At 40.6% G+C, this 26,711-nt stretch overlaps 1 protein-coding gene across 2 annotated transcripts; it reads left to right on the forward strand.

Moving 5' to 3' along the window:
• The first annotated feature begins 1,355 nt into the window (after positions 1–1,355).
• Positions 1,356–15,757, forward strand: LOC111540030 (guanylate-binding protein 1). Of its 2 annotated transcripts, XM_023208092.2 has the most exons (11): positions 1,356–1,569; positions 3,759–3,967; positions 7,058–7,185; positions 7,952–8,061; positions 8,328–8,524; positions 9,130–9,372; positions 10,172–10,452; positions 11,079–11,291; positions 12,091–12,193; positions 12,431–12,624; positions 14,611–15,757. In XM_023208092.2, the coding sequence occupies exons 2-11, from the start codon at positions 3,778–3,780 to the stop codon at positions 14,722–14,724; spliced, it is 1,773 nt and encodes a 590-aa protein (XP_023063860.1). In that variant the 5' UTR covers positions 1,356–1,569; positions 3,759–3,777; the 3' UTR covers positions 14,725–15,757. The 2 variants fall into 2 exon arrangements, with proteins under 2 accessions (XP_023063860.1, XP_023063866.1); XM_023208098.2 differs by lacking the exons at positions 12,091–12,193; positions 12,431–12,624; positions 14,611–15,757 and adding an exon at positions 11,789–12,081.
• Positions 15,758–26,711: the final 10,954 nt, after the last annotated feature.

Raw genomic sequence — 26,711 nt, forward strand, 5'->3', positions numbered from 1 at the left:
GAGTTTAGATAAAATTATTTTATAAAACATGAATGAGAAAAGACATTATATCTGCATTTTATATACATCTAATATATAATTGTAATGTGTAAGTAAGAAATGCTTCGCCAGGCCTGGTGGCTCACACTTGTAATCCCAGCACTTTGGGAGGCCACCATGGGTGGATCACCTGAGGTCGGGAGTTCAAGACCAGCCTGACCTACATGGAGAAACCCCATCTCTACTAAAACTACAAAATTAGCCGGGCATAGTGGTGCATGCCTATAGTTCCAGCTACCTGGGAGGCTGAGGCAGGAGAATCGCTTGAACCTGGGAGGTGGAGGTTGCAGTGAGCCGAGATTGTGCGACTGCACTCCAGCCTGGACAACAAGAGTGAAACTCCATCTCGGAAAAAAAAAAAAAAGAGAAAAAAGAAAAAAAGAAATACTCACACAAGGTTGGGTCTGGTGGCTCACACCTATAATCCCAGCAATTTGGGAAGCTGAGGCAGGGGGATCATTTGAAGGAAGGAGTTCAAGACCAACATAAGCAACAAAGTGAAACCACGTCACTATAAATATATTTTTTTAAATGAAACGTTCACTCAGGCTTTTTACTATTTTATTTGTTTTTGCTGTAAAATAGAGATAGTGCCACTTATTCTGTATGTTAGAAGTCTTTACTGAATTAGACACAAAACACTAACAGCTCTTATAAAACAATCTATAAAAATAAAATCACACTATAATGAATTTAAAAATAAAAAATCTATAAATAAAATATTTCCACAATTTTTCACTTGGCAAATAAGCAGCATAGTGAAGTAGCTCGCGAAGAAGGTATGGGATCATCAGTGCCTGGGTTCAGATTAGTTACAGTGCTATGATTTTAGACAACTAATAAAGTCTTTCTATGCTCAGTTTTTATAAAACCATGAGGAAATATTATGAGTTTTCAGTTGTGTGATTCATGTAAAGCCATCAGTACTGAGCCTGGAACGTGAGTACAACACATGGAGCCCCTCCTGACTGTGTACTGGGCATTAACTGCCAGGGGCTAGGTGTTCATGAGTGTGCTAAACATGCCCTTTCCTTATGTACTACACCAATCAAAGAATAGGCAGCTCCATTGTGAGTGTGTCTATTATTTTAGGAAATTGTATCTGAAAATTAACGTGATGCCTCCTCATTCTAAGATTCTCAAACTGACTCAATCCATGAGACACGTATCATTGTATTCAAAACCTAATGGACATTTTGTTAGACAACAAATGGTTTCTAAGGTTTCCAACAACAACCAAAACAAACAAAAAAATAAACTTTGAAACTTTTGGTTGAGCAATCATTAAACCCTCCCACTGGCACACTCCAGTAATTCCATTTATGGTAGTGGAGTCAGTGACTTGAAACGATACTTTCAGTTTCATATTACTCTAAATCCATTACAAATCTGCTAAATTTCTAAATATTTCATAACTGAGGAAATCCCAGACCTACAACGTTGGAACAGTGAAATATTAGTCCAAGGATCCAGTGAGAGACACAGAAGTGCTAGAAGTCACTCCTCGTGAACTAAAGAGAGAAAGAACAGGTAAGAACTTTTGCTCCTTCTCATAAATCAGCTTTCTCTCTAGCTCCAAAGGATCTCAGCTCAGGGATATGGAACTTATAAGGTTGTGGCAGGGATGGGAAGGAATTTATAAAGGTCAGTTCATTTTCTTAAACATCACCAGAACCAAATTAGGCTGCAGATGAGCCTGAAGTGGGACACAGGTCAGATGAAATCCTGGTGTTATCAGAAGCAGCATGGCTCTAAGTGCCACTACAGTGCTTGTGTTGAACGAGGCACCAGCAGACAGGAGCTAAACTGAGAGTTTGAAATGCACTAGGATAGTCTATCTCTTTGTTGACATTGTCTGTGTTGACTAGGGACATGATTACATCTCCATTGTCAGTGATGGAGCTTGCTGAATCCTGCTTCTATGCAGCTAAGAAATGGAAAGAGTTACAAATGAGTTCTTTTCATGAGAAGGAAAGAAGAGCAAATGAGAAGCAGAGTAAGCAACCCACTGACACGGTTAAAGACAAAGAAAAAACTGAAACCCATCATGAAAGCAGTATACTTTTTATTACGCTTTTGAACTTTGTTTCAGAATGGATTACTTTCTTTAGAAATAGACCAGACTCACTAATTTCCTAGTGCCCACTGAGCCCCTGTCCCTTAGAAGTGAAATTCAACCCCACTGCTTCCCTAAAGTGCTTCCAATTTTGTTTTCTTTTAGTAGAGAGTGGGGCTTAACGTGTTTCCTCTTTAATTCTCCCGTAATGCACCTCTAGAGAAAATATCTTTGCTTACTTTAACCTCTCCATGCACTCAGACTACTTTGATCCTGCCTGCTGGAAAGTCTTCCCCTGAATTCCTTGTCAAGACACTAGCCTCATTCATGGCCTTCTGGTCTGGCAGTCTCTCTCTCTCTCTCTCTCTCTCTCTCTCTCTCTCTCTCTCTCACACACACACACACACACACACACACACACACACGCACGCACACATTCCCAGCTCTTAGCTTCCTCTTCTCCACTCCTACTATTCCTCCTCTTTCTGTTTCTCTTTCTCCTACCCTACCAAATGGAAAACAGAACAAAACAGAAATCCTAAAGCTGCATCGCTGGAAATATATTTTATTTGAGCAACTTCCTAGGTAGCTCTCTTTATCTGCCTCTTGATCTTTTAATCCTTATTGCATTATCTGGGGAGAAACATTCAGTATTTGCAATTTTGAATTAATACCCTCACTGAGTTAGAGGCTACCTTATCGTGACTCTAATGAAACTGAACATTCATGGCGCACTTTGGGAGGCTGAGGCGGGTGGATCACGAGATCAGGAGATCGAGACCATCCTGGCTAACACGGTGAAACCCCGTCTCTACTAAAAAATACAAAAAATTAGCCGGGCGCAGTGGCGGGCGCCTGTAGTCCCAGCTACTCGGGAGGCTGAGGCAGGAGAATGGCGTGAACCCGGGAGGCGGAGCTTGCAGTGAGCTGAGATCCGGCCACTGCACTCCAGCCTGGGCGACAGAGCAAGACTCCGTCTCAAAAAAAAAAAAAAATTCATGGCTCTTCTCTTGGACATGCCCCGTCAGAGCCCTCCAAAGGTTCCCTAGCCATGTATTTCACATATTTGTATAGTTTTATAAAGTTTGCAAAAGTATGTTACATTGTTTCCACTTCCAGAATGGCACTGTGAGAAGCTTTGTCAATTCTCATTGCAGTGAAATAAGCACAACCAGCTGAAGATGGAGGAAGGAACACATTTAAAAATCTTTGAAAATTATTCTAAGGGTAAACATCAAACTATGAACACTGATTCACTGTGTTGGATGTTTATTCACTGTAAGAATTAATAAGTTAATCAATATTGAATTCCTTACCAACAGCTAGGATGCAAAATAAATCCTCTAAATCCTATTCTATCTTCCATTAATTGACTAGTGAAAATATTTAATAAGAATCCAAAAAGAAAGTTTTCCACAGTAAATTAAATGAAATATTTGGGTTGTGAGAGTAGTTGAGTGTTGATAAGTCACTGTCATGCTAACATTTTTTATAATGAGCTACTTTGACAATACTTCCATAACTTTCTCAGATGATACAGATTTTGCCTCATCTCTCTTGCTGTCACACACAAAACTTTTGGCCATACTGGGGAATCTTATGATTATCCCTTATAATTGCAAAACACTAGAAATTTTCATTTATTTCACCTCTTCTCTTGCAGACAAGGGAACACCCTGGACATGGCATCAGAGATCCATATGACAGGCCCAATGTGCCTCATTGAGAACACTAATGGGCGACTGATGGCGAATCCAGAAGCTCTGAAGATCTTGTCTGCCATTACGCAGCCTGTGGTGGTGGTGGCGATTGTGGGCCTCTACCGCACAGGCAAATCCTACCTGATGAACAAGCTGGCTGGAAAGAAAAAGGGTGAGTGGCATGAGCAAAGATCTGCCAAGTCCCTTCTGTCCATCTACGCAGTCAGCATCCATTACGAGGATGTGAGGAGAGAAAGAGATGAGGATGAATACTGAAAGCTAACTTTCCCTTCACAGTCGGGCTCCTTATCTTCATGCTATTCCAGGGGATAAGATTAAATTCATTAATTATTCCCACCATACCTTAGTTTCCCTTTCAAAAGGACAAATAATGCCTTTCCTAAAAGGAGTAAGACTATGATACAAATAATTAGTGTACATAGAAACAACTATAATAAACTATACAATGTTTAAGTTTTATGCAATACCAGAGAGTTTACAGTGATCTTTAAGGTTGAAAAAATGTTTCAGTCTGTATTGGATATTCTTTTCTATTGTTGTAAAAAAAAAAAACATAAAATTTAGCCTCGTAACCATTTTTAAGTGTACAGCTCTGTGGCATTAATGACATTCACATTGTTATACAACTGTCACCTCCATCCATATCCAGAACTCTTTCATCTTGCCTAACAGAAACTCTGTACTAATTAAACAAAAGCTCCACATAAACCCATTGCCTGCCATCATTCTACATTCTATCTCTATGAATTTGACTACTACAGAAAACTCATATAAGTGGAATCATTCAATATTTGTCCTTTTATGACTGGCTTATTTCAATTCATATGTGTTCAAGTTTCATCAGTGTGTTAGCACGTGTCAAAACTCTTCCCTTTTAAGGCTTAGTAATTGTACGTGTATACTAATTTGTTTATCTCTTCATCTGTCAATGGCCACTTGGATTGCTTCCACCTTTGTCTATTATAAATAATGCTAACAGGAACATGGGTGTCTGAATATCTGTTCAAGTCCCTGCTATCACTTCCTTTGGGAATATATCCAGAAGGGGAATTGCTGGCTCATGCAGTCATTCCATGTTAACTTTTTTTTTAAGAAATCACTATACCATTTTCCACAATGACTGTACCATTTTACATTCCCAACAGAAATGTACAAGGGTTCTAATTTCTCTACATCCTCACTAACATTTTTTATTTTCAGTGTTTTTTTTTTTTTTTTTTTTTTTGATAGTGCCCATATGAATGGATGTTAAGTAGTATCTCGTTGTGGTTTTGATTTTCATTTCCCTAATGACTAGTGATATTGAGCATCTTTTCATATGCTTATTGGCCACTTGAATATCTTCTTTGGGAGGATGTCTATTCAAGTCCTTTGTTCATTTGTTAATCTGGTTTTTATTTGTGTTGCTTTGCAAATTTTTTTATATTTTCTAGATATCAATCCCTTATCATATACATGTTTAGCAAATATTTTCTTACATTCTATGTGATGCCTTTTTTAACTCTGTAGTGTCCATTAATACACAAAAGTTTTAAATTTTGCTGAAGTCCCACTAATCTATGTTTTCCTTTATTGTCTATAGTTTTGGTTTCTTATTTAAAAAAAATCACCAAATCCAATATATAAAACTTTTACCCTTTGTTTTCTTCTACAACTTTTATAATGTTAACTCTAATGTTCAGTTATTTGATCCATTTTGAGTTCATATTCTTAAGTTATAGGGTAACAGTCCAACTTTTTATTTCTTGTTTTTTTTTTTTTTTTTTTTTTTTGAGACAGAGTCTTGCTCTGTCACCCAGGCTGGAGTGCAGTCGCGCGATCTTGGCTCACTGCAAGCTCCACCTCCCGGGTTCACGCCATTCTCCTGCCTCAGCCTCCCGAGTAGCTGGGACTACAAGCGCCAGCCACCACGCCCAGCTAATTTTTTGTATTTTTAGTAGAGACGGGGTTTCACCGTGTTAGCCAGGATGGTCTCGATCTCCTGACCTCGTGATCCGCCCACCTCGGTCTCCCAAAGTGCTGGGATTACAGGCATGAGAAACTGCGCCCGACCAACAGCTCAACTTTTTAAGGAGATATCTCATTTCCTCAACATCATTTGTTAAGGAGACTCTCCTTTCTTCATTAAATGATCTTGACACCGGTACTGGAAATCATCGACCATATGTGTCAGAGTTTATTCATGGGCTGTCTTTTCTATTCCATTGGTTTACATGTCAGTCTTTATACCAGTACCATACATGGTTTTGTAATACGTTTCAGAACTCAGAAACTGTGAGACTCCAACTTTGCTCTTCCTTTTTAAGATTATTTTCATCATTAGGGGATCTCTGGAAATTTCATATGAAAGTTAGGATGGATTTTCTATTTATACAAAGTAATTGGAATGTTGGTAGGGATTACATCAAATCTGTACATCACTTTGGGTAGTTGTGACATCTTAAGAATATTGAGTCTTCCAATCCATAAACACAGGATGTCTTTCTAATAACTTATGCCACCTATAATTTCTTTAAAGGGTGTTTGAAGTTTTCACTCTACAAGTCTTTTGCCTGCTTGGTTAAACTTATTCCTAAGTAGTGTATTCTTTCAATGCTGTTAAATGGGATTGTTTTCAAAATTTCCTTTTCTTTTTGTTTGGAAAGGAAATTAGAATTTCCTTTCTAATTCTATTTTTTAGACTAGCAACTGATTTCTCCATATTGACTTTGTATGCTGCAACTTTGGTGAATTGTTTTAAGAGTTCTAATCTTTTTTGTGGAATATTTAATGTTTTCTACAAATTATATACTATCATCAGCAGAGATAATTTTACTTTTTCATTACCAATTAGGATGCCTCCTTTATGCTTTTCTTGTATAATTACTCTGGATAGGACTTGCAGTGTTCTGTGGAACACAATTGACAAAAGTAGGCACCCTTTCTTGTTCCTGATATAAGAAAAGCTATGACGCTTCATCATTAAATGTGAAGTGAGCTGTGGATTTTTAATATATGGCCTTTATTATGTTGAGCTACTTTCTATTTTTACTTTGTTGATTATTTTTATCATGAAAGCCTCCTGAATTTTTCCATGCATTGGATATTCGAATTTCCTATTTCTTTGATTGTAAGTAAGTAAGGTGAATAGTGATTGTTGTTTCAGTTCTCTCTCTTAACCTTAAATATGTTACCTTTTCCTTCAATTGCCAGAACTGCCTGTTACTAAATCTCCATCTCTGGTCTCCTCTCTCCCTTGCAGGCTTCTCTCTGGGCTCCACAGTGCAGTCTCACACTAAAGGAATCTGGATGTGGTGTGTGCCCCATCCCAAGAAGCCAGGCCACATCCTAGTTCTGCTGGACACCGAGGGTCTGGGAGATGTAGAGAAGGTGAGACTCAAGGATCCAACTGTGGAGTGAGCCCCTCTTCTCTGAGTATTTTATGAACCATTTAAATTGTTTATTAACCATTAACTATAGGCTGTAATATGTGTGGGTTAACACAGATGCATAAAGGGAGCACAAATAATCCCAGTGTCATGAGTCTTTTCCTGCAGAGAACTTTGGTTAAGAATTTGGTTGCTAAAGCCTCGTGATTTTGTATTTAAACTTAAATTCTGTCACTAATTCAGTATCCTGAGAAAAGTGACTTATTTTAGCCTCAGCATTCCAACCTTCAAAATGTATAGAAAAGACCTATGTTGGCCACATAGTATTATTTTGAATATTTAATAAGATAATACATTTCAGGTGTATATTAATTACTTGATAAAATAGCAACTAATAGTATCAGTCTTATATGTGAATTTTGTTATTGAAAAAAAAAAAGAGAAAAATTTAAATTTAAATTGTACTTCAGGCCTTAAAATGCCCACCAACCTTGAATTTTAATTTTACAATTATCTGTTGATGATCATTAGACCTAGTAAGAATCACGGTAACCCAAAAACACTCATTGAAAAACTAACCAAAGCCACATCCTACTGAGAATAATTTTTGTATTGTCTTCCTTTAATAGGTCATTAGTGTTAAAAAAAACAAAAACAAAACAAAACAAAAAAACCTCTAACATATGAACATAGTTTTACTACTGTTACTCTGGAAAGTGCTGTGACAATGAAACTTGCTTCTGACTCCAGTGTGTCTTGACTTCCAGGGTGACAACCAGAATGACTCCTGGATCTTTGCCCTGGCCATCCTCCTGAGCAGCACCTTCGTGTACAACAGCATGGGAACCATCAACCAGCAGGCCATGGACCAACTGCAGTATCCTTTGTGACCCACAACAGCACCAAGGTCAGAGGGTATACCTGTATTCATAAACCAGCTGCCTGACTGTGAATCCTCATGAATCAAGTTCAAGAGGAGAAAACAAAAACTAATGCAAGTACAGAGGAGAGATCCCATGTATCCACTTTAGAAATGACACTTAGGTTAGGAGCAAAGGAAAATGGAAGGTTTGGGAATGTGTTGAACTAATATGGGATGAGGTCCCTGTTCATTTTGTCACATTTCCTTAGTTAGCTACTCAGCTATGTGACAGAGCTGACACATCGAATCCGATCAAAATCCTCACCTGATGAGAATGAGAATGAGGATTCAGCTGACTTTGTGAGCTTCTTCCCAGACTTTGTGTGGACACTGAGAGATTTCTCCCTGGACTTAGAAGCAGATGGACAACCCATCACAGCAGATGAGTACCTGACATACTCCCTGAAGCTGAAGCAAGGTAACGGAGAGCTTCAACTGATAAATGAGGATAACAAAACAAAACTGAAAATCATTTTTCAGTTTACTATTGCTAGTTTTCCCAAATTTGCAGTTTTATATGTCTTCAGCTGGCTATTCCTAGAAATTAATGCTTGTTGAATATCCAGATTAATAGATGTTATTTTAAATTACATTTGTCATTGTTCTAGAACAAGTTTCTTGTTCTTTCACCTTTGTGTATGCTGTGATTACGTTAATTTTATCTCCCTGCCTAGGGTTTGTGATCTTCTACTTAGCCATAGAGTATGGAGTACAGTGGATATTTTTTTAAAGAACATAGACTAAAACATGAACTGTATGCTAGTCCAAGCACTGGCAAACTACAGCCCAAGACACATCATGGCCAATCCTGGCTGCAAGTTGTCTTTGTAAACAGGGTTTTCTTGGAATAATGCTACGCCCATTCATTTACATATTGCCTAAAGCTGTTGTCATGCTCCAATAACAGAGTTGAGTACTTGGAAAAGAGACCACCCAGCCTGAAGAGCCTAAAATATTTACTATTTGGCCCTTTATAGAAACACTTATATTAGGCAATTTTATAATTTTTTTACGTTTTTCTAGGTACCAGTGAAAAAGATAAAACTTTTAATCTGCCCCGACTCTGTATCCGGAAGTTCTTCCCAAAGAAGAAATGCTTTGTCTTTGATCGTCCCGTTCACCGCAAGAAGCTTGCCCAGCTTGAGAAACTACATGATGAAGAGCTGGACCCCGAATTTGTGCAACAAGTAGCAGACTTCTGTTCCTACATCTTTAGCAACTCCAAAACTAAAACTCTTTCAGGAGGCATCAAGGTCAATGGGCCTCGTAAGTCCCCTTCGTAGTATTTCTGCTCATTGTTTAAGACTAGAGGAGCATAGAATAACTGCCACCTAGTTTCAGCTTTGAAAAATCCCAGTCTACTGCTATGTTTGTGTTAAATTCTAGATGGCACCAATGTTTCTAATATATATTGTTACTCAAATTTCCAGTCTAGGAAAAGGCCAAAGGGAAAAAACTTCTACTGCTTAAAATTGCCCTATGTAAACATAATTGTAAATAATTTAAATAGGGAAAATTTAAAAGTCAATTCACATGGCTGTATTTCAAGGACTCATATCTACATGTACTTAGTGGCTAGCACACTGAAAAGCACATATGCAACATTTCCAGCATTACAGAAAGCGCTTTTGAACAATACTGTGATAAAATAATCCAAATGGCTCCTTTTCATTGGAATAGTGTCATTTGTTTCATACATATTGATCAAATGCTTACTATGAATAGACTGAAAATATAGACATAAATGAAATAGATATGGTTCCTGTCCTAATGGTGCTTGGGGTTAAAATGGATGCAAACATTCAATTAAGTCTATGTAATCTAATACAAGAACTCTCAAATGTTGGTATGCATACATATCTTCTGATGATCTTACGAAAGAGAAAAGTCTAATTCAATAGATCTTGGACAGGGTCTGAGAGTCTGTATTTCTAGCAAGCTTCCAGGTGATACTGAGGACATTGATGCTGTGAGAAAAATAGGTGGTATTTGACATGCTCAGAATTACACAGAATAGAGACTTTCTTTACCACAAGAAACATTATCATTTGTTCTCCATATGCAGGTCTAGAGAGCCTGGTGCTGACCTATGTCAATGCCATCAGCAGTGGCGATCTGCCCTGCATGGAGAACGCAGTCCTGGCCTTGGCCCAGATAGAGAACTCAGCTGCAGTGCAAAAGGCTATTGCCCACTACGAACAGCAGATGGGCCAAAAGGTGCAGCTGCCCACGGAAAACCTCCAGGAGCTGCTGGACCTGCACAGGGACAGTGAGAGAGAGGCCATTGAAGTCTTCATGAAGAACTCTTTCAAGGATGTGGACCATCTATTTCAAAAAGAGTTAGCGGTAATTTTTGTCTCAAATTTACATGGTTTAGGGTCATGGAAGCCAAAGTACTACAAAGAAAGAAAACGAGTATTTATTCTGGTAGAAGTAATTCCTCCCAGCTTCCATAATGGTGAAAACAACAGATTTGTAATTGCATCAATCAGAAGCCCCAGTTGTATTATTACAGACCCAAAGTTCTAAAACATTTTTTCCTGAATAATTTTCCCTTTACTTATGAATATAACGGACAACCAGAGCTTCTAATAAAATTACCTGCCCACTCTTCTCAGACTGATTTGATATTCTAGCCAAATGCAAAGAAAATTTTTATACTAATTATCTTGAGCAGGCTTCTGATCAGCCACATTTATTCCATATGAAATCATTAGTCCAATACGCAAAAGCAGAGTTTTCCTCTAACGGTTGACATAAAGCTATCAATCTCAGCCCTGAATCTCACCTCCAAAAAGAAAGCGACTTCAGTAGAAAGTGGGGTCAGGAGGAAGAGTGTGGTCCTGCTGAGGAGTCTGTCAGTTTCTCCAGAGTCATTAACTTTCTATTTTCAGAAGTCTTTCCCAAAATTCTGAGGTCAAGCTAACATCCTTTCCCTGTTACTCTTTTTACTTCCTATTTTTACATTAAAGGCCCAGTTAGAAAAAAAGCGGGATGACTTTTGTAAACAGAATCAGGAAGCATCATCAGATCGTTGCTCAGCTTTACTTCAGGACATTTTCAGTCCTCTAGAAGAAGAAGTGAAGATGGGAATTTATTCGAAACCAGGGGGCTATCGTCTCTTTATTCAGAAGCTACAAGACCTGAAGAAAAAGTACCACGAGGAACCAAGGAAGGGGATACAGGTAACCAAGATTTATCTGTCAGTTATGGAAAGCCGCTGACCTGCCTCCTACAAACACCAAGGTGACCAAGTCTCGTTGCACACAGATGTGCTTTTTTGTTTGCATAACATTCATGCTTTTATTCAATAACAAATGCAAAGAGACAGTTATACCAAATATGTCCTAGGTGCTCATCAAAGAGAGTACAGTCAATTAACTATTGAGTTATAAATTCAATTACCAGAGGAAGCACAACGTTATTATTGTCATCATTACAGCTGGGCTTTTCCTGTTGCAAGAGAGAGGAACCTAATGATGGCTGCTTAGACAAAAACAGTAATTCATTGATTTAGGCTGCAAACTGGCTTTACAGGACAGGTGGATCTAAGGTTTCAAATAACATCATGAACTGTCTCTCTGTCCAGTGTTTCCCCATACCCACAGTTTTCTCCCTTCCATCCTCCCTCTATCTGAGTCGCTCTAATATTTGCTTTCTCAATGATGGCTTCATTCCCCAGCAGGCTCAGCCCATCTGGGACCACAGGATTACCAGTTCCAAACTTAGAGCCCTTAATCTCAACAGGACAGAGACCATCTTTTTCCCAGTATCTATATTAGCCTACTAAAAATGGCTACTAAGTAGGATGCTCTGATCAGCTTGCCAGGAGCATGTGCCTGTCACTCGGACAGGGAATTTGATCACCAAGAACAACAGGGTCAAGAGGAAGAATTCCCAGAGGAAAGGATGGCAGGAAGATGAACAGGAACACCTGCTTACGGCCATTTCTTACTGCTCACTCTGTGTTCTCTGGGTCCTAAGGCTGAAGAGATTCTGCAGACATACTTGAAATCCAAGGAGTCTATGACTGATGCAATTCTACAGACAGACCAGACTCTCACAGAAAAGGAAAAGGAGATTGAAGGTGAGGAGTGAGTTAAGAGATTAGATGGCCTCAAAATCTCCAAAAATTGAAATAACTTGACTAGATAAACATGAGATGGTTTAACTAGAGCAGGATCCACAAAGGTGTGTCTTATTTGCTGTGGTCGTCTCTGAGTAGGGCATATGCCGTCAACAACAATGCCAGGTAAGTGTATAAGGAAGAATGAGGCAACAAGATAACCCCACACAAATTTTTCTTCTTCCTTTTCCTCCACAGTGGAACGTGTGAAAGCTGAGTCTGCACAGGCTTCAGCAAAAATGTTGCAGGAAATGCAAAGAAAGAATGAGCAGATGATGGAACAGAAGGAGAGGAGTTATCAGGAACACTTGAAACAACTGACTGAGAAGATGGAGAGGGACAGGGCCCAGTTGCTGAAAGAGCAAGAGAGGACCCTCGCTCTTAAACTTCAGGTATCTAATTGCATCACCTTGAGGTTTCTGTTTTTCTGTTTTCTCTCCATTCTCCCTGATCACAAACTTAGTGTGGCAGGGAGAATGTGAAGCCCAGGGGAAGGACCCTGCTTGCTTACTTGTACTTTTCAATTCCTGTCTGTCCAGCCTGAACTGGCTACTGCCAAGTCTGGTCACTAAAAGATTTTTATTTGCAGTTGTGTAACATTCAGTCATTTATCAGTATATCCTTCAATTCAAGGCAGCTATTATCTGCCAGACATCATTAAAATATCTGTATCTTGGCCGGGCGCGGTGACTCAGGCCTGTAATCCCAGCACTTTGGGAGGCCAAGGCAGGCAGATCACGAGGTCAGGAGATCCAGACCATCCTGGCTAACATGGTGAAATCCTGTCTCTACTAAAAATTAAAAAAAAAATTAGCTGGGCATGGTGGTGGGCACCTGTAGTCCCAGCTACTGGGGAGGCTGAGGCAGGAGAATGGCATGAACCCGGGAGGCGGAGCTTGCAGTGAGCCGAGGATCGTGCCACTGCACTCCAGCCTGGGCAACAGAGCGAGCCTCCGTCTAAAAAAAAGAAAAATCTGTATCTCTTGCTTACTACCATATGAAGAAAGAACTGTATCCTTATTACTTAAAAGAAGAAACAAACATTCCAAAAAGAATAAATAATTAAGTTCACACAGCTAGTAAATACATCGGAGCTGTCTTCATCACTTAGTGGAATCCACAATGATTATTTTTTTCTGTGATACCTAGTAGGAAATTAAATTTACGAAAACCTTTATGAGCAGAAAGGCTCCTAACCCTCACACCTGTGTGATACTCTGCTAATTCTGACCATTTTTTATGTCCTGCTCTCAGTTCGTTTTGAGATGTGAGCTATGTGCAGAAACTCAGTGTGGTCAGTCTGGCACTCGGATTTCTTACCTATCTTCGGCTACCCCTGACAGCAAGGTGTGGCAGCTTAGATCAAATTTCCTAATGCATGATTCATATACCTTATGAGATTTTGAGGATACTTTGCTTATTTCTGTGTTATGTCATATACATAATAGTGTAAGGAGCATGGCTGTGCTTTGATCAAGGATAAGCCAAAGTACGATGTTTACACCTTGCGTGACTCCATGAGTCTAGAGCACAGGCATGTAATTCCACTTGTCATCATAGCCATGCAGACATAACACAGAGAAGCTCACCACCATAGCCATAACATAGGGAAGGCCATCACTTGGCTCTAAGCCACCATTGTCTATAAAAGGTATAATTCCCTGTTGGCACTGTGCAGGTGCTGGTGCCCAAAGAGAAAGCCAAAGCTGTCCATCTTTGCAGACAGACAGAGGGGAACCAGGACACAGCTCAGCCCACTCATGCCTAGGGAGAGAGAAAGAGTTAAGCTGCTGACCTTGAAGGCAGGGGAGAGCCAGCTGCATAGCTATGTGGGGGGCTGCGGGACTAAGCAGCCAAGGCAGGGCAGACAGTGTAGACAGCTAGTGTAAGAAAGCTGTTGATAAGAGCTGCTGCTGAATAAAATCGTATTCACCTGCCTATGGCCCCCCGAATGGTCTTTCTGCTCATCCGCCCACACCCTCCCAACCTCAGCATGACCTGTGGCATAGTCGTGAGCCTGACAAATAGCATATGTATAGGTAGGTATGTAAAAGAATGCATAGATAAGAGTTGAAGCTAAACATATGATCAAAACTGCCCACCAAGCTGTATACAATTAATGGGGGGAAAATCAAGGCTAGTAATTTAGGTTCATCAAACATAGCAAAATGTATAAGCTGAAACTCTCTCTTAGCTGAAGGATTCCCAGGAGAAGAAATCCTGAGCCTGGATGCCCAAGCAAAAGTATAATGAAAATTAAGTCTAGAGAATATTTGGAGAGAAAATTAAATAACAAATCATTGAATGTGGAAACCAGATAGAATATTTCAATTTGCCTGATGCTACACTTTACTCAGCCTCCGTTTGTCCCTTTTTAGGAACAGGAGCGACTGCTTAAAGAGGGATTTCAAACAGAAAGCAGAAAAATGCAAAATGAGATACAGGATCTCCAGAAGAAAATGAGACAACGAAGGATATGTACCATAAGCTAAAGACTAGAGCCTTCCTGTCACCCCTACCCAAGGCATAATTGAAACAATTTTAGAATTTGGAACAAGCGTCATTACATTTGCTAACAATTAGATCTTGCATCGTAACACCAAAATTATAAAGGCATGCAGTACAGTGATCAAAATCATGTTTTTTCTTTAAAAAAAAAAAAGACTGTAAATTGTGCAACAAAAATGCATTTACCTCTGTATCAACTCAGGAAATCTCATAAGCTGGTACCACTCAGGAGAAGTTTATTCTTCCAGATGACCAGCAGTAGACAAATGGATACTGAGCAGAGTCTTAGGTAAAGTCTTGGGAAATATTTGGGCATTGATCTGGCCAAGTCTACAATGTCCCAATATCAAAGACAACCACCTTAGCTTCTTAGTGAAGACAATGTACAGTTATCCATTAGATCAAGGCTACACAGTCTATGAGCAATAGTGTGATTTCTGGACATTGCCCATGTATTATCCTCCCTGATGACTTCAAGCTGAAGCAAACCACCTTTTACAGAGAGCTAGAGTCTCTTGATGTTCTCCAGAGGAAGGTGGAAGAAACCATGGGCAAGGGTAGGAATTGAGTGACGAAAAAATGGGCTAAAGAAGAAAGCTTTTCTTCTTGTTCAGTTCATCCAGATTATAACTTCAATGGGACACTTTAGACCATTAGACAATTGACACTGGATTAAGCAAAGTTACATAATGTCAAATACACACTGTATTTATGGCAATGTATAATTTGCAAAGATGGACTTTAAAAGATGATGTGTAGCCAAACTGAAATAATTCAGTTACTTATTGTTTAGAATGCTAAAGCTTATGCTAGTCTTTTCTAATTCTTAACACTCATACTTGAAATCTTGCTGAGTTTCCCCAGAAGAGAATATGGGATGTTTTTTGACATTTTTGACCCATTTAATAATGCTCTTGTGTTTACCTAGTATGTGTAGACGTTATCTCATGTGTCAAAAGTCCTAGGAAAGTGACTGATGTTTCTTACAGCAATTAAAAATTATTTTTGAACTGAAAATACAATGTATTTCACTAGGCTTCTTATTTCTGATTTTCTTTTTTTGCAGTTCTTTTTATCAGAAAATAAGATTTTAGTCTTTATAGCAATGGTTGGCAATCTCTTCTGTAAATACCAGATAGTAACAATTTATGGCTTTGCAGGTCATGCAGTCTCTGTCTGAAGTACTCAGCTCTGCATGTAGTGCAAATGCAGCCGTAGAAAATACAAAAACCAATTGGTGTGGTTATGTTCCAATCAATTTTTACTTTCAATAACCGGGTGGCACACATAAGCCATAGTTTGCAGAACTCTGTTTTACAGAAACATTGGTCAAAGTTTTATATACCTGCCTTGTGTTACTCACATGTATAAAAATCATATGGATGAAATTATATATATTAGAATCTTGAAAAAAATATGTGGTTATTCAAAAGAACACAGTAAGAAAAAAAGCAGGGAAGCAACTAATGCCATTAAATCCACATTAATAATCCCGTCTTTCCTAATTGCTTTGAGGCCTTTTGTTACCTTGAACTACCTCTGATCCAATCACATGGCAAATGCCTCCTTTCACAATAGAGCGTGGGGCTGCCGAGCACTGTTTCTTCGTTGAACTGAAACTTCATAGAAGACCAGGTGAGACCACAGAATACTAGATGAAACGTTCATGTAGATACGCTTTATATTTTCTTCCAAACTCCATTGCTACAAAGGTGTAAATAAAATACATTTTTATGAGTTGAAGTAACTTCACAGTAGAAAAGAATAACTCTGCCTTCAAAAGCAAATAATGGTTTCTTTGTTAATCAATAAAGCATCAGAAAATGAAAAATCAGCAAAATTGAGTGACTTCCTCACCAGTTTGGTAGCATTAATATTTAGAACAAATTCCGGCCGGGCACTGTGGCTCAAGCCTGTAATCCCAGCACTTTGAGAGGCCGAGGCCGGCGGATCACGAGGTCAGGAGATCGAGACCATCCTGGTTAACACAGTGAAACCCTGTCTCTACTAAAAATACAAAAAAATTAGCCGGGTGTGGTAGCGGGTCCCTGTAGTCCCAGCTACTTGGGAGCCTGAGGCAGGAAAATGGCGTGAACCTGGGAGGCAGAGCTTGCAGTGAGCGGAGATCGCACCACTACACTGCAGCCTAGGCAACAGAGCAAGACTCCATCTAAATATATATAGATACATACCACATTCCAAACCATCTGACTTGGTATAGTACTTTTCTCTAACAGATGCCAAAATAGAATCAAGCTTTCTCCAGGGAGGCATGTTGCTTTCCTGTCCTTAGGCCCTCCAATGGTGTGCAAGGGTGCAGGCTACGGTGAGTGGGGCCGGGGCAATCACCAGCCCCCTGGATGGCATGCTTGGGTCCCAGTAGCAGGTGACCTGGGCCTGCTGTCAGACTTCCTGATGTTGTGTGCACACACCTGCAGCAACAGTTGAGGCAGCATAATCCCCAGGCCCTGGGCAGCATGTTTGCGTGGTGGGTGGTGTGAGAGCCTGTCCTCAGGACACAGAACAGTGTCTGGGCAGACCAGCTCCAGAACCTTTGGAGGCACATGCAGATGCTTGGTGGCCCTGCTTTGGGTGGAAGGTTGAGAGGGTTGCTGTCAGTGGCAGTGGCCCCAGGCAAGTGGCTTTCAGAAACTGAGGAGTGTGCATTTGGGCTCCCCTTGTCCAGGGGGCAGCCTCCCTGCTGTGGTACACTGCCTGTTCCCTACTACACCACTGGATTCAGCCCACGGGACAAAGTTGCAGCCCGCTGGATGGAAATGAAGAGATGTCAGCAGGGCTCCAGGGACGTGGAGATGCTGGGGCTGTTGGGCCCCAGAGCAGGCCACAGTCTGGTGGGGGCTGGGCTCTCAAAATAGTGCTGCTGGGTAGCTCCTTGAGTCTTGGCAGTGTTCGTTACCTAAACCAATGGAGGCCATTTGCCTGATTGCAATGGAAAGCCAAACAAGGAAGCACAAGGGTTTTGTAGAGGGAAAGGTTTATTTTTAGTCGACTAGCAAGGAGATAGGGGAAATGTTCAAATTTGTCTCTCAGATCTGGGGGTTGCCACAGGTTTTATAGACAGAGGGTAATGAGGTGTGATCTGACTGCATTGTGCCATGAGGTGATGTCAGGCCTGGATCTGATCGGATCACAGATTAAGCCCTGAGGTGTCTCCTTCTTAAATCAGCCCTGCTCCTTTGTCCAAGCACTTAGGTTCCACCGTGGTTGCATGCTGAGTGTGTGTGGGCATGCCCAGGTAACATAACTGGAAACCAGGAGTCCGTGGCAACTGTAAAACAATGCATTATTTTATTACACAAACTTGAACCACACTGGGCTGATTCTGCATTTCAAATCCCCTTTTTTTCATTGTTCATTTCTCAATCTTGAGGGAGAATGGACGACAAGCACTCTAGTACTTCCTGTTGATTATGGCATGGACCTTGGTTAGAGGAATAAAATTGTTTAGCACGGTGTTGTACGACCTCCCTGATATCAGTGTTATGTTTCAGAAGGAGTTGTTTGATTCAATTTTAGGAAAATGCATAAAGTATTAACAACTTAAACATTATTTCTTCCAGAGAACAGAAAGAATGCTCAGGTTTTATAGCCAAAGTTCCCATGCAGGTTCCCAGACAGGTCTGTTCATTCAACTGAGAATCAAAACTCGAAACCCACTTAGTTCTGATTGGTCAACCCAGCTGAGTTCTAATTGGTCAATACAACTGAGCCCTGATTGGCAGAGGCAAGGGAGCTGAAAAGCCCCAAAATAATAAGGTATGTGTTTTGGGTGAACTCAGAACACATGTGTGACCCCTTGTTAGCAAATGGCCCCTTGGTTCAACTTTAAATGTAGCCCCAGTTAGCCACTCAGGATGCATCTTGAAAGATGGGCTCAAACTTGTTGGCAGACAGCATTGCATTTCATTCCAGCATGGAAGTGATTAGCTACGTGCTTCAGGTTTATGTGGTCTCTTCTAGGGACGCTGGTGGCACAGTAGTGGCCAATTGAGCAACTAGAGCCATTTACTTACTAAAGGCACTCAGGTACCTGTTAGATTCTAATCAAAGTCTCCTAGGTTATGTTGATTCTGATTCCTGTCTGGAGTAAATTTAAAGTCTCTGGGTTAGGTCAGCATGATCCAAGTCTCTTGCAGATACTTGTTAAAACAGGCTAGAAGAGCCGGGCGCAGTGGCTCACACCTGTAATCCCAGCACACTGGGAGGCCGAAGCAGGTGGATCATCTGAGGTCGGGAGTTTGAGACCAACCTGACCAACGTGGAGAAGCCGCATCTCTGCTAAAAATACAAAACCAGCGGGGCCTGGTGGCCCATGCCTGTAATCCAAGCTACTCGGGAGGCTGAGGCAGGAGAATCGCTTGAACCCGGGAGGAGTAAGTTGCAGTGAGCGAGATCCCACCATTGCACTCCACCCTGGGCAACAAGAGTGAAATTCCATCTCAAAACAAAACAAAACAAACAAAAAAATAACAGGCTAGAACAATTTGAAAGAGTACCCAAATGATTAGCCCAAATAGAAGGATCATTACGATTTGTAGGGTGGAACACAGAAGACATCCTAGACTAGAGACAAAAGCCAGCTGAAAATAGGTGGGCATTGTACATTCAAGCCAGGAAGTCCAGCCAGGAGGCTTTTTGAAGTCTCCCTTTCAGAGATTTGGCTAACTTTAGGATCGTAGATGTTTCCAATTCAATCTAGCTGGATGTGTTTACCCAGGTGCAGCAGCAAATGTTAGCAACAGCACCAACATCACCCTGTACAGCAAGGAGAGAGTCTAAGACAATGTCGTTGTCTAGGACCACATGAGCAAGGGAGTTTGGGATTTTTGCTGTGCTCTGATGGTTTGGCCAGTGGAACAGGTCATTCTACTAACAGTACAAGAAAGATTTCTGACCATATATTCATTCCAAGCAGGGCATAGTCCAAACTCAGACCCCAGTAACCTTCCTGATCTAGCTGCATTGCTAGAGTTAATCCTTCTGGGTAAATCACATCCTTGGTAATATCCCCAACTATAATCTAAGAGATTATCATTAGTGTTCAGTTGCGTCTCCAAGATTCTCAGGTAGCTCTTCAGGTAGCAGTGGTGAGACTAGCTGAATAGATTAAAAATTGGGTTATTCATTTCTGTAGCCAAATCTACTGGTGAGGATAGCTTAAGTATTATTTTTGCCTTTTGGGAGAAGAAAATATGGGCCTGATAGGTTTCCAAGAAGTCTCTTTAGGCTGAAGTACTTGGTCACTATTTCTTTATCCCACCAAATGTTCCTTTATCAGACCTTAAAATCCCAGCTCTCCCACATCCTGTTTGTCCTATATACTTAAAATTCCCACATGAAACACTTTCTTTCCATAATGATTGATGGTGGCTTTGTTTCCATGACCAAATCCAGACTGATTCACCAACATTTTGTATAATAATATAATTCTAATAGAGAATGATTCCAACACTCCTGAAAGTGTTCACTGTTCTGTGCCCCTACACTTTTCCCACAATATGAGCACTGGGTAAAAACAGATGAGTGATTAGACTAGAAGATGGTGTCTATAAAGCCATGGACTGACGACATTGACTTAGACCATTTTTATTCTATACAGATATACAACGCTGTATAACTTCTTCATATATTCTCTCATCCTGAACACACGTTTTATAAATATGTAAGAAATTTCAAAACAGGCCTGGCATTGATGCCTTATGCCTATAATGCCAGCACTTTGGAAGGCCAAGGCAGGTGGATCGCTTGAATCTAGGAGTTTGAGACCAGCCTGGGAAACATGGTGAGACCCCATCTCTACAGAAAAAAAAAAAAAAAAAAAAAATTAGTCAGAGGTTGTTGGGCATGCCTGTGGTCCCAGCTACTCGAGAGGCTTAGGGAGGAGGATCACTTGAGCTGCAGAGGCAGAGGTTGCAGGGAGCTGAGGTTGCACCACCGCACTCCAGCCTGGGTGACAGACCCAGACTCTGTCTCAAAAAAAAGAAAACAAAAAACAAACAAACAAAAAAAAACAGAAATTAGGAAAAATAGTAATGATAACAACATCAAAGATCACACATTCACAACTTATTACAAATTTTATGCTCTGAAAACCTTTTTAGAAATAACATATATTTAAATATCATGTTTAGGAAATGTGTTGATATTTAATACTTAATTGAAAGTTTTACTAAATTTTCAGTGTTCAAAATAAGATAAGACTTCTGTGTACATTATTTCAATTCAGCCTCACTAAACAGTATGAATTGGATATTGATGGGCTCATTGAGATGATGAAATAAGGCATAGAAAGCTCACAAACTGAGGAGTGGCAGAGAGGCTAGCATCTCCCTTTGGTGGAGACATCCTGCTTTGCCTCTATATCCCTAATGTGACTGAGCTCGAAGTGATTAGATTAGATACCCTTCTTCCTTCTTATCTTTGCTTCCAAATCATTTATTCTCTTTCTTTAGCTTCTAAATCTTCCAGAAAGCCACAAAACAACAATACACATAAAGTGAAACACATGTCATCAGGCTATATTACTCACGACTCCCTTGCCCTAGGTATTCTGGATCTCCCAACCCCTTTATTCACTGAATATTTTATCAGCTGACTCTTCCTCTCTTTATCACTACTCTTGTTGTTAATCTTTGGGGCCTTTCACATGTGGTAGACAAGCATCTAATACCCCAGTCTCTCAGTTCCTTGACCTCTGAGAAAGTCTTTTCTATCATCCCACCTCAGCCTCAACCTTTTCTTTACAGTAACTAAACCTCCTCCATAATCTCACTGTCAAGCATCCCACACAATCAGCCCCTCTCATGACCTGCCTGCCCCATGTTGATATGTCAAATGCTTGATTCTCCATTCTCATGTTATGTCTCAGCAATATGACAAAGATAATCATCCCTTCCTTCTTCAGGCATTTCATATTTCAGGCTGCTTATATAGCACACAGTCTTTGTTTTTCTCTATCTCATTGGCCATTCTTTTTCAATTTACTTTTCTGAATTATTTCTACTTCTTAATTTCTAAATATCATAGCTCTTCAGTTTTTGAGCCCGTTTTTTTCTTTAATCCACTCTCTTGGCTTCCGCAAATCTCTATTCAACATGTCCAAATTTACAGCTCTAACTTTACTGCCTGTTTAGCATCCCCATGCTGATGTCCAATAAATATCTCAAGTTTTACATATCCAAACCAAAACTCTGATTTCTCCTGGGATCCTAAACTTCATCCTCCCACAGTCTCCCCTAACTTTGTAAATATATTTCCTTTAACCCCATCCTTGATCCCTATTTTCTTCTCCGTCCTCAAGTTCAATTCAATAGCAAGTCCTGTTACCTCTAAATTGGAAATACATCTAGAGTTGAATAGAACCTCACCCTTTCTAGTCTAAGTCTATATTGTCATTCACCTGGAATTCCACACTGGACTCCTAATTTGCTGTGTTCACTTTTGCCCTTCTAAATCTACTCCAGTCTTAGTGACTTTTACTTTTTTTAAAGTAAAATGAAAAATAATATACATGAGGAAAAATAACCAAATTATAATCTTACAGTAGATGATTTTTGAGAAGTACATCTGTCTCGCACCATCATGTAAGGAACTAAATCAAGGAACTAAATTTTGCCAAATACCCTCAGAATCTTAGTTATAGCATCACCCAAATTTCCATCTTGCTAGCCCATGTGCTCTATTGCTTGCTGACTCTCTCTGTGTGTCTCTCTCTTTCTCATTAGCTCACACACTCTTTTACTCTCTCTCTACTCCCCTTTCTTTTTTATCTCCCTCTCTCTTTCATGGCTTGCTCATACTGATGAAGGAAGTTATCATGGCAGAAATTTCACATGGCAAACAATTGAGGATGACCTTTAGTCAACAGCCATAAAGGAACTGAGGACCTCAGTGTAACAACTTAATGATAAAATGAATCCTGCCAATGACCATGAGACTGAGTTTGAGGAGTGGATTCTTCCCCAGGAGGCACTTTGATTGCAGCCTGTGAGAAACCACAAAGAAGACACAGCTAAACCTTGTCTAGAATCTTGTGAACTTTAGAAAATATGAGATAAACAATGCTGTTTCAAGTCACTACATTTGGAAGCATATTTCTTATACAATAGCAGATACTAATACAGAAGTGTTACCTGTCTTGGAACATCACAGATTGTTATTGTCTGCTTTTTTCTTTATATAAACTGAAATATATACTATGTTTTGTTTTTTGTTTGACTTCTTTAACTCAATATTATGTGTTAAAATTCATGCAAGCTTTTGGGTTCTGTAATAATATTTCACTACAGATAACTAGGAGTGGAATTATTAAATATATAGTATGTATTTTTCACCTTATAGTAGATAATACCAAATAGTTTTTTAATACAATTGTCACAGTTTATACTCTCACCAGCAATGTGTAAGAATTCCCAGTGCTGTACACTCTCATCATCACCTGGATAGGTCAGCCTTTTGAATTAGAGTCATCCTAGTGGGTACATGTAGATTTTATTCACATTCTAATTTGCTTTTCCTTGAGAATGAGAGATAATTAAGGAAGTTGAGCCCCTGTTCATGTCCACTGTTCATTAGGATATCTTCTTTGGGATGAGACTGTTCAAGACTTTTCTTCTATTTCTAGTGAATTGTCCTTTTTTTCTTCATTTGAAGACTGCTTTATATATTCCATTCACGTGTATATACATATTTAACTTTTTCAAACTTTAATCTTTTTTTAACCTTTGTCTTTCAGTCTCTTCGTTGTATCTTTGGTTAAATAGCAGTTCTCAATTATAATACAGTTAAAAGTATTGATTTTTTTATTTAAACTGAATAGTTTTGTATCATGTTTCCCAACTGGGAAAACCTGAAAATAATGTCTTTGATTTTTTTTCTGAAAGTTTGATTGTTTTGACTTCCACAACTGTATCTATAATCCATCTATAATTGATTGGTTTTTAATGTCAGGAGGGTAGGAACCAAGTTTAATTACTTTTTAACATGTGTATAGTAAAGACTTAATGATGGCAGCCACGACCCATCTAGAGTGGCTGCCGCCATGACACTGGCTGCACTGGGGACGTGTGGCCAGGACTGCATACTCCATGGAGCTGGTGGGAGCCAGAAACAGGTGGAAGACCTGCCCGCTTCTGAATTGGTAGGGTGGGAGCCTCACGTTCCCTAGGTGCAGCTGCAGCTGCCCAGCCATGGCTTCAAGCCTGGACATCCCTGTGCTCTTGGGGACTGGGAGCAGGCATGAGCTCCAGGTGCAGCTGCAGCCACCCAAGTTGCAGCTGCAGACCCAGGCATCGCTGTACTCCCAGGGGCCAGGGAAGTCCCCCTTGCCCCGGCGGGCTTGGAAATGCTTGCTCCTGCTTCCTGGCTTCTCCCTGCCCCCGTGTCTGCTCTGATCTGGAGCAAAATTGAAGCCAAGACTGGGTATTATTGCAACCTGGTTGGGTGTGCACACACCTAGGGCAGCCCTGACACACTAGCCCCTGTGCCTTGTGCACCACCAAGCACCAGACTTTGTGCACCACCAAGCACAAGATGGAGGCTGAGGCAGGGCTGAGAGCAGCTCGGTGCTGGCTTATAGGCACCCTTTGGCAGGAACAGCCTGGGTTACATAAGCAGCAGCAGGACGCAGACAGGCTCTAGGGTAGAAACAGGTAGGCCCTTGGTGAAGCCCCACCTTCAAGCCAGGGAAGGCCTGAAGCCTGGAAGCTGGGCTGCCAGTCCTGTAGACCAGAGTGAGAACTTATGTTGCTTTTTCGAGGCCCACCCATGGCCACCCATGGACCAATCAGCACACACTTCCTCCCTGCTGAAGCCCATAAAAACCCTGGGCTCAGCCAGACTTGAGATGACAGAATGACTTGCCCATGGAGAGGAGCTACCCCCTCCAGGTTCTCCTCTCTGCTGACAGCTGAGCAGACTTGGGACTACCAGCTGCAACAAGGAGCTACCTACTCCAGGGTCTCCTCTCTGCTAAGAGCTGAACACTCATCAGGACATTCCAGTTGTGGAGAGAAGCTACCCACTGTGGGTTTCCTCTGAGCTGTTCTACTTCTCAAAAAAGCTCCTCTATGTCTTCCTCACCCTTCACTTGTCTAGGTACCTCATTCTTCCTGGAAACAGGACAAAAACTAGGGACTCGCCAAATGGCAGAACTGAAAGAGCTGTAACGCAAACAGGGCTGAAACACCCCCCTTGCCCACCATGTTGTGGGCAACACGAAGGAGAGAAGAGAGAAGGAGAGAAGAGCTGTGGCCCCTTGGGGATCCCAGACCTAGAAGTTCCCCAAGCCAGGGCTGTGATAACCTCTCTGGAGCTCCACACTTCCTGGTGACTCCAAGCTTCTGGCACCACTACATTCCCTGGTACCAGCCGTGGAAGCTGCTTGTGGTTCACCTGGTCCAGTTTCAGCCTCTCAGGGAGTCAGTGCCCATGCCAGTCCCTGGAGCTGCCCACCCTGCCACAAAGCATGCCTGGTTATGAACAGTGGCTGGACCCCATGCTCACTCACTCACACACTCCTCCCCACTCAGCTCACTCTTGACAGGCATGAGATCCAGGAGGGTAGCATAAGCCAAGTGCAGCCTGTCAGGCTGAAGGGGTGGAACAAGTCCAGTGAGCCCAAGAAAAACTCAGGCAAAGGATCCACTGGCCACAGAGGTTTCCAGCTGGTGAAGTGATAAGTCAAGAATCCCGTGATACTAACACCATTTATTGAAAAGATTATCCTTTCACTATAGTTTCTATTAATCAACTCACTCTATGTATGAGTCTTGCAATTACATTGAATCTATAGATAAATTTGTGGTTCTTGCATATTTTGTTAGACTTATTTCTAGATTTTGTTAGATGACTTAAGTAAACTACTTTGGAGCATAAATACACATGTAGAAAAGTGGACACATCATAAATATATAGCTCCATGGTTATGCACAAATGAAACATATCTGGAATGCCAGCACTCAAAGAAAATTCAGAATATAACAGTTGCCACGAAGCCCTTCTCATGCTTCCAAGCAGAGTCTGCCACCCCCTCCTACACCCATGAAGATTACTATCCTGTTTTGGTACTTTATATAAATGAAATCATAAAGTATATATTTTTTAGTATCCAATGCCCTTTACTCAATAGTAGATTGAGTAAATGTAAGATTGAGTAAATGTAAGATTGGTCAATATTTTTGTGTTTAGCTGTAGGTCAATTATTCTCATTGTTGTGTAGTATTTATTATATGAATATATCATAAATCATCCATTCAACTCTGTTTTTTTGAGGAAGAGTCTCACCCTGTCACCCAGGCTGGAGTGAAGTGTCACTATCTCTGCTCACTGCAATCTCTGCCTCCCAGTACAAGCAATTCTTATGCCTCAGCTTCCCAAGTAGCTGGGATTATAGGCGTGTGCCATCACACCTGGCTAATTTTTGTACTTTTAGTAGAGACAGGGTTTCACTATGTTGCCCAGGCTGGTCTCAAACTTCTGACCTCCAGTGATTCACCTGCCTCGACCTCCCAAAGTGCTGGAATTACAGGCATGCACCCCCACATTCATCCCCACTCAACTCTTGATGAGCATTTGAGTACTTTCACTTTTATGTCTATTATAGTAGTGTTATGAGCATTCTTGTGCATATCTTTTAGTTCACAAATGTTCAGTTCTTCATGTGTGTGTATTTAGAAATGGATTTCTATAAATGCATATGTTCAGCATTAGAAGATACTGTCAGTTTCATAGCAATACTAGGTCATATTTACATGAGTAATGTATGAATATTCTAGGTGCTCCACAAGCTCATCAAGCCTCAGTATAGTTTGCCTTTTTTCCACTTGGCAGATGTGTAGTGGTAACACATTATGGTTTTTCATGACTCATATATTTAATAATTTTTATGGCTCAATAGTGTTATTTACAGACCACATTCATATAATCTTATATTACTTTTGTTAAGAAAAAT

The sequence above is a fragment of the Piliocolobus tephrosceles genome, chromosome 1 (assembly GCF_002776525.5).
Source record: "Piliocolobus tephrosceles isolate RC106 chromosome 1, ASM277652v3, whole genome shotgun sequence".
Taxonomy (NCBI): domain Eukaryota; kingdom Metazoa; phylum Chordata; class Mammalia; order Primates; family Cercopithecidae; genus Piliocolobus; species Piliocolobus tephrosceles.